The sequence below is a fragment of the Cricetulus griseus genome, unplaced genomic scaffold, assembly GCF_003668045.3.
Source record: "Cricetulus griseus strain 17A/GY unplaced genomic scaffold, alternate assembly CriGri-PICRH-1.0 unplaced_scaffold_1, whole genome shotgun sequence".
NCBI lineage: Eukaryota > Metazoa > Chordata > Mammalia > Rodentia > Cricetidae > Cricetulus > Cricetulus griseus.
Genome location: NW_023276808.1, coordinates 10,076,684 through 10,084,851, shown reverse-complemented (window position 1 = coordinate 10,084,851; position 8,168 = coordinate 10,076,684). Strand labels below are relative to the sequence as shown.

At 46.6% G+C, this 8,168-nt stretch overlaps 1 protein-coding gene across 1 annotated transcript; it reads left to right on the top strand.

Annotated features, from left to right (window-relative positions):
* Positions 1-4,911: 4,911 nt before the first annotated feature.
* LOC113838085 (polypyrimidine tract-binding protein 1-like) lies at positions 4,912-6,456 on the top strand. The gene has a single exon (XM_035453637.1). It carries the CDS (start codon positions 4,912-4,914, stop codon positions 6,454-6,456), a length of 1,545 nt encoding a protein of 514 aa, XP_035309528.1.
* The last annotated feature ends 1,712 nt before the right edge of the window (positions 6,457-8,168 follow it).

Sequence of the window (8,168 nt, the reverse complement as noted above, 5' to 3'; positions counted from 1 at the left end):
TGCCCTTAACTAGCTTCAAAATCTACTCATCTCTGTGAGCCTGGGTTTCACCATCTGCAGAATAAGCCAGAATTCTTCCCTGGTCCTTGGATGAGGTATAACAGACTCAATGATAAGGAAAGACAGTATTTCTCATAGTTGGAAGACAGTGGACTTTAAGGCCTATCAAGATGTCACCAGAGCCACATTTTCCTTCACACCATGCTCCCCTTTCTGATGACAGTGACTGAACCTGCAAATCTGTAAGTGAGCTCCAGGAGTTAAGTGTTTTCTTATGAGTGCTGTGGGGGTCATGGTGTTTATTCATAGCACTATTTATCCTAACCAAGACAGCTAGATTCAGGATTTTCTTCTTTAAATTACCAGGATGTATTCATTCATGTCGTGTGAATGAAGAAAGACCAGATTTGTGGGTTCCAATATTGAGCTCAGGTGTGCCCCTAGGCTATGTAGTTGAGAATTGCCTTGAACACAGCTAATTCTGCTACTGCTACCCAGTGCTGGGAAGACACTGCTGCAATTCCTACAGGGCAGGTTGTTAACTTGTCATTTAGAAGGACATATAGCCCATTTAATGAATGTTGACCAATCCTTCTGAATTGTATCAGGGACTGCAAATGAAGAGAGGCATATGAAAAAAAAATAAGTTAATTTACCAACTTTGAAGGTGGTATAGGCACAGTGCAGAAAGCTGTGTGAGAAAAAAGGAACATGAGCAAATTCTTGCTCATCAGCTGTAAAACTTAGCTGGATGGAGTCTTGTAATCAATTTCAGATGATTGATAAAAATGCCTGACTGTCAATAGGTTGGGGACCCACAGTCAAGGGCAGTCAATGATCTGGATAAAGGACTGATGTTTTCATGAAACAAAATTGCTGTAGTTATACTATTTCAAGCAGAATAGAAAATCTGCATTAGATGGCATGACCCTGAGAGAATTGGAAACATGGGGTTGGGAAGAGAGGAGTAGGAGAAAGAGAAGGGGACAAGAGGAGGGGGGAGTATGACATGAAGGAGCTGGAAGATTGAGTCAGGGCAAGAATAGAGGAGAGCAAGGTAAGAGACACCATAATAGAGATAGCCAGTATATGATTAAAGAGTAATCTGGCACTAGTAAAATATCCAAAGATATTTCATCTACAGGGATGAAACCAAGTGAGAATTTAAGCAGTAGTGGAGAGGCTACCTTAAATGCCCTTCCCCTATAATGAGATTGATGACTACCTAAAATTCCATCCTAGAGCCTTCATTCAGTAGCAGATGGAAGCAGAAGCAGACACCCACAGCTAAACACTGACCTGAACTCTGATTCCAGCTGCAGAGAGGGAGGAGTGATGAGCCAAGGGGTCAAGACCATGCTAGGGAAACCCACAGAAACAGATGACCTGAGAAAGTGGGAGTTCATGGTCCCCAGAATGACAGCTGCAAACCAGGATAGGACCAAAACAGGCCCCATAAATGTGGGTGTCAGTTAGGAGGCCTGGACAGTCCATGGGCTTCTGGTAGTGGATCAGTATTTATCCATAGTTCTCAAATGAAATTTGGGAGACCATTCCCCATGGAGGGATACTCTCTGAGCCTAGACACATGTGGGAGGACCTAGGTCCAGCCCCAAATCACTTGACATATTTTATAATCCCTCATGGAAGGCCTCACCCTTCCTGGGCAGCAGAGATGGAATGGGAATGGGGGCATTGAGGGGTATGGGAGGATGAGACTGAGAGAGAATTTTGATTGATATATAAAATTATATTATTTCTAATTTAAAGATAATTTACAAAATAAAAAGAGAATAGGAAAAATGGAGTTTTAAATACCTTAGCTAACAGTTGCTGGTGCCATAGCCCTAAAGTACTAGACATTCAGGGAAGATTGTGGACAATGTCTTGAACCAGTCACAATCTCCCTTTAATCCCAGCACTTGGGAGGCAGAGGCAGGTGGATCTCTCTGAGTTGGAGGCCAGCCTGGTTCACAGAGTGAGTTGCAGAACAGGACACCAAGCTACACTGGGAAAGCTGTCTCCAAAATCCAAGAAAAAAAATAAAGAATATCATATGTCACTATAAATAAAAGCCAAGTGAGCATAGAATATGAAAAGAATCAATGTACGTCTCTCTGTGTGTCTCTCTCTCAACAGTTAGAAGATATGAAAAATATTTAGTAGTCTCCAGTGTGAATATATTTGAATGTGATAAAGGTTTACAATGAACTGCTTTTCCGATTCCATTAGAAACATACCAACAATGTACAATGCTGAAAAGCCCAATGAATATTGGAATACATGAATATTTCCATTTGTACTGGTACATTATGCCAATGTAGTATGACTGACAGTATGGAAAAATGTATGAATGCCACTAGTATGGCAAAGTCTGAATTCCTGAAGTTCTTTTCAAATGTGAAAAATCTCATATAGTAAGATGTTATAAACGTGAGCTGTGAAATAAAGTCTCTTACTGTCACAGTTATTTTAAGAGACAACAAAACAACCACTAATGAAGGGAAGCATCGATAGCACCAAACTTAAGATCTGGTTTCTCTTTATAATTAGTCCAATTTATAAAATTAATTAATACTGATACTAAATTTCATCAGTGTGGTGCATGTGGTAAAGCTTTTACATGTGCCAATTATGTTTGCAGATAAGAAAGAAGCCATGCAGAAGAGAAACTCTGTGAATATACCCAATGTGTTAAAACCTTTGTGTGTTACAGGCATCTTCAAAGATATGAAAATATTCATACTGGAGAGAAACCATATGAAAGTCTTCAATATGATGACGTCTTTGCATGTCACAAATATCTCCAAATCCATAAAGGAACACATACTGGATAGAATACCAACAAATGTAATCAATGGGGTAAAGGTTTCTCAAGTCATGGAGTGCTTAAATGTCATAAAGGAACTAAAATGGAGTGAGACCTTATGTATGTAATCAATGTGGTAGAGCCTTTTCACAGAACAGTAATTTACAAATACATCAGAAAACACACACTAGAGAGATATCCTATGAATGTAATCAATGTGGTAAAGCCTTTTCACATGTCAGTAGTCTCCGAACACATAAAAGAACACACACTTTATTATAGGGGGAAATGCTGACCACCCCTCTTGGGGTTGGCAGAGGTGCCCTGTCCATGCCTGCTTGGGCGTGGTCAGAGTGAGGTAACAAGGGTTTAAGAGTGAGGGAGACGCTCACTCAACCCTCTTTTTCCACTCCAGCCTGGCTGAGCAGACAACCAGGCATCCAGTGTAAACCTGGTCACTGGCTTTGTTGCGTGAGTACTTTCTTTTTTTGTTTGTTCATTTGTTTTTTGAGACAGTGTTTCTCTGTATAGTTTTGGAACCCATCCTGACACTTTCTCTGTAGACCAGGCTGGCCTCAAACTCACAGAGATCTGCCTGCTTCTACCTCCTGAGTGTTAGGATTAAAGGCCTGCACCACCAATGCCTGGCACATCGCATGAGTACATTCTTTATCTTTTATCAATCTAGTTCTCACTCCACTTTGTTCAGCTTTAACTGGAGTCAGGAGTTTTGAATCTGAACACATGGGTGGGTCATGACCTTTGCCAAGATCTATTTCCTTGTTGAATCGGCGTATGGATAACCTTTCACCTTTCCCTCCCATGCCCCTTGCCGAGAAACACCTGTGAACTCTACTTGCCACAGAGTATTTCTGGAACCATCCACTCCCATTGCAAGGAGGCCACCTGGGGGTTTCATTTCTCCCCTTCAGTCTCCCAACACAAGTGAGGTTTCTGCCCCATGGCTTTTGCGGATTTCCCTACCCAAGGCTCCTCCCCTTCCATGTTAGTCATTGTGACCACCTTAGGCACTGCACAGTGTGCAGTCACATATGTGTTGGATACCCATCAGAACCCGGAACTGGTACTGTTCAATGCTAAAACCGACTATGGCCCTGGAATTTTTCCAAAGCCTTTACTGCAAAAATAGCCAATCCCTTCCGTCCATTCCAACTCAGTTGGGAAAGCGTTAAGATATTTTTCAGATAGTCCTGAGACCAACTCAAGCCACTGGCAGGTGAATATGGCTGGCTTCAGAACCCCATGCCCCCGAGCCTTTTTTACCTGGCCTCCTGGCTTTTTTCATCTCCAAACCCACCTCTGCTGCTTGTGGCCCACCAAGTGAATCAGATGTGGAGGCTTTTACCAACCCCCTAGGGGTAGAGCCAAAAATAGTCTTTCTCTGAGTGGAGTCTGGACTGAGGTGACTCCAGGTGATGCCCATCCTTGGCACCTGGAGAACAGGGGAGGAATAGTGCTACCCAACATTCCAACCTCTTTGCATAGATATAGAAGTCAGGAGGGCTTCTGCCTAAACAACCCAGACTCCCTGGCTATAGGGGCTTCAGTTTAAGTCTGGCTTCTTCCTGCTTACAGGGTACAATGTGTGGAGTTGGGGAGTAGGGTTTAGGTGAGCTAACATTCAGCAGGAGGTATGAGTGGAGAAGTAATTTGCTTACCTGCCATCCTGTAGACCACAGGCATCTGTTCCTTGAGGAGGTGGAGAAGGCAAGTTGGGTGAAGCTTCTACCATAACAGTCAGGTGTAGGTGAAGAGAGACTGGGTGGCTCCAGACTGTGTTTTGTAGCACCATTCCACACACCACCCTCAGGGTGTCAAGGCCAGGCCTTAAACAGGATTCACCTCAGTTCAGACTCCACCCTTAAAATTCTTGCTTTTGTCCCCCAGATAAGATGAAATGTACAAGAGCTCCTGGACTAATTGGAGGCATGTTGGTAGGGGAGAGGAAGCTATGAGAAAGAGAAGAGGAGCAGAGGAGGAGACAGAAGGACATGAGGGAGCAGGAAGATTGAGTCAGACAAGAAAAGAGGAGAGAGATTCCTGCACCTCTGCTCTGTCCCCACGGGGCTGCTCTGTGTGCCATGGATGGCATCGTCCCAGACATAGCAGTCGGTACAAAGCGGGGCTCCGACGAGCTCTTCTCCATGTGTGTCAGCAGCGGCCCCTTCATCATGAGCAGCTCAACTTCTGCAGCCAATGGAAATAATAGCAAGAAGTTTAAAGGTGACAACAGGAGCACAGGGGTCCCGTCCAGAGTCATCCATGTCCGCTCACTACCCAGTGATGTCACTGAGGGCGAGGTTATCTCTCTGGGGCTGCCCTTTGGGAAGGTCACCAACCTCCTTATGCTGAAGGGGAAAAAACAGGCCTTCATTGAAATGAACACAGAGGAGGCTGCCAACACTATGGTCAACTACTATACGTCAGTGGCACCCGTGCTGCGTGGACAGCCCATCTACATCCAGTTCTCCAACCACAAGGAGCTCAAAACTGACAGCTCACCCAACCATGCACGTGCCCAGGCAGCCCTGCAGGCTGTGAACTCTGTGCAGCCCGGAAACCTGGCCTTGGCAGCCTCTGCCGCTGCCGTGGATGCGGGGATGGCAATGGCAGGCCAGAGCCCAGTGCTAAGGATCCTTGTTGAAAACCTCTTCTACCCAGTGACCCTGGATGTTCTGCACCAGATCTTCTCTAAGTTTGGCACAGTTCTCAAGATCATCACGTTTACCAAGAATAACCGGTTCCAGGCACTGCTGCAGTATGCCGACCCTGTGAGCGCCCAACATGCCAAGCTGTCGCTGGATGGCCAGAACATCTACAAAGCCTGGTGCTCGTTGCGCATTGACTTCTCCAAGCTCACTAGTCTTTATGTCAAGTACAACAATGACAAGAGCAGGGACTACACTCGCCCCGACTTGCCCTCTGGGGACAGCCAGCCTTCGCTGGACCAGACCATGGCTGCAGCCTTTGGCCTCTCTGTTCCTAATGTCCACAGAGCGTTGGCCCCCCTGGCCATACCTTCTGCTGCTTCGGCTGCTGCAGCTGGCCGCATTGCCATTCCAGGCCTGGCAGGTGCCGGAAATTCCGTCCTTCTGGTCAGCAACCTGAACCCTGAGAGAGTCACACCCCAAAGCCTCTTTATTCTCTTCGGAGTCTATGGTGACGTGCTGCGGGTGAAGATTCTGTTCAACAACAAAGAAAATGCACTTGTCCAGATGGCGGATGGCAGTCAGGCCCAGCGGGCCATGAGCCACCTGATTTTTTTTTTTACACGGGAATCATTGCGCATCATACTGTCGAAGCATCAGAGTGTGCAGCTGCCTCGGGAGGGACAGGAGGACCAGGGCCTCACCAAGGACTATGGTAGCTCACCACTGCACCGCTTCAAGAAGCCGGGCTCCAAGAACTTCCAGAATATCTTTCCGCCCTCACCTACTCTCCACCTCTCCAATATCCCGCCCTCTTTGTCAGAAGACGACCTCAAGAACCTCTTCTCCAGCAACGGTGGTGTGGTCAAAGGCTTCAAGTTCTTCCAGAAGGACCGAAAGATGGCCCTGATCCAGATGGGCTCTGTGGAGGAGGCCATGAAGGCGCTAATTGAACTGCACAACCATGACCTGGGCTAGAACCACCATCTGCGTGTGTCCTTCTCCAAGTCCACCATCTAAGTGCCTGTGGGCCTGCAACAGCTTCCACCATTCCAGAAACGCCACTTTAAAAGCAGCTGAAGTGACCTTACAGACCAGAGATTTTATTTTTTTTAAAGAGATCAGTTTACCTGTTTTTAAAAAAATTAAATCTAGTCCACCTTGCCATGGCAGGAAATGGCTTGGGCCACAGATGTCCAGTCAGGCCAGGCACCATGCCTTGAGGGGCTCAGGCATAATAAAGGCCACAGCGGTGCCCCGAACACAGCTGCTTTCTCGTGCCTTCCAAACCAGCCCACCTTGCAGCTGCACACCTAGCCTCTTAGGCCACCAGTCTTGTCTCTACACCTGCAGGAGAGCCAGTGGCCTGCACCACAGGCTCCCTATGCTGTGCAGGAACTGGGGCCACTGACCCCACCCTTATAATCAAGTGACATGATTCTCCCATGTCCCTGGCCAGCCTGGGGGCCCAGGCCATCCTCAACTGCCGAGCCTCATGTGACCTTTGTATTCTATTCTGTGTGGTCGCAGACACCCGTGTCTAGCAATATTTCCACTTGACCAAATACCTGAATCTTCCCCCATTTATATGCAAGAGATATAGTTTTAAGTAACTTTTTATAGCAATGATACAATGGTATTGTGTACTCTCAGCTTCTATGTCCCTGTGCTTGTCCCCTCTTCCCAGTGACCAACTTGCAGGTGGGACCCAGGCCAGTGCTGCCTCTGCCTAGAGAAAAACAGCTCTGAGACCAGTGGGTTCCTACCTTCAAATTTTGGACCAAAGTTTTGTTTTCTGCCTGCCTCTGACTAGGCCCAGGTTTTCTGCCTGCCTCTGACTAAGCCCAGGTTTTCTGCCTGCCTCTGACTAGGGGCTGACCTCTAGGCCTTAATGCCCCTCCCAAATGCCCATATCATGCCTAGCCTGTCTGCTATCATGCCTAGCCTGTCTGTGGGAGGGGCTCCCTGGACCTTGCTTCTGTGAAGGAGTGGCAAGAGTGTAAATATTTATGATTTTTATACTTGTGTGGAGCTGAGGCAGTGCAGCAGTTTTTTATGGTGACAGATGTATATTTTGGTAACAGCTACAGGCTCAGTATTGTCCTGGGGCCAGCCCTGGCCACATTCCACACAGTCCCACATGGTGTTTTGGGGGGAGTTTCCATTAAAGCAGTTTTATAACCTGTGCCTTCCCTGAGCCCTTCATTCTGAGCTGTAGAGGTATCAGCAGGGCTGGGCCTGGACTCAATAAACAAACACCTGTGTCTTGCAAAAAAAAAAAAAGAGGAGAGAAAGTTAAGAGATACCATAATAAAGGGAGCCATTAAAGGTTTAAATTAATATCTGGATCTAGAGAAATGTCCAGAGATCCATAAGGATAATTCCAGCTGAGTATCTAAGCAACAATGAAGAGACTAACTTAAATGCTCTTCCCCTTTAATGAGACTGATGACTACCTTAAATGCCATCCTAGAAGCTTCACCCAGTAGCTGATGGAAGCAGCAGCAGACACCCACAGATAAACACTGAGCTGAACTCTGTGATCCAGTTGCAGAGAGGGAGGAGTGATGAGCATAGGGGCCCAAACTAACCTGGAGAAACTCACCCAAACACCTGACCTGAACAAGGGGGATCTCATGGACCCCAGAGTCCCTATATGTGGGTGTCAGTTACCACTCCTGGGCAGTCTA

Coding starts and splice junctions, on each gene's coding strand:
- LOC113838085 (XM_035453637.1), top strand. CDS start 4,912: ATGGATGGCATCGTCCCAGACATAGCAGTCGGTACAAAGCGGGGCTCC.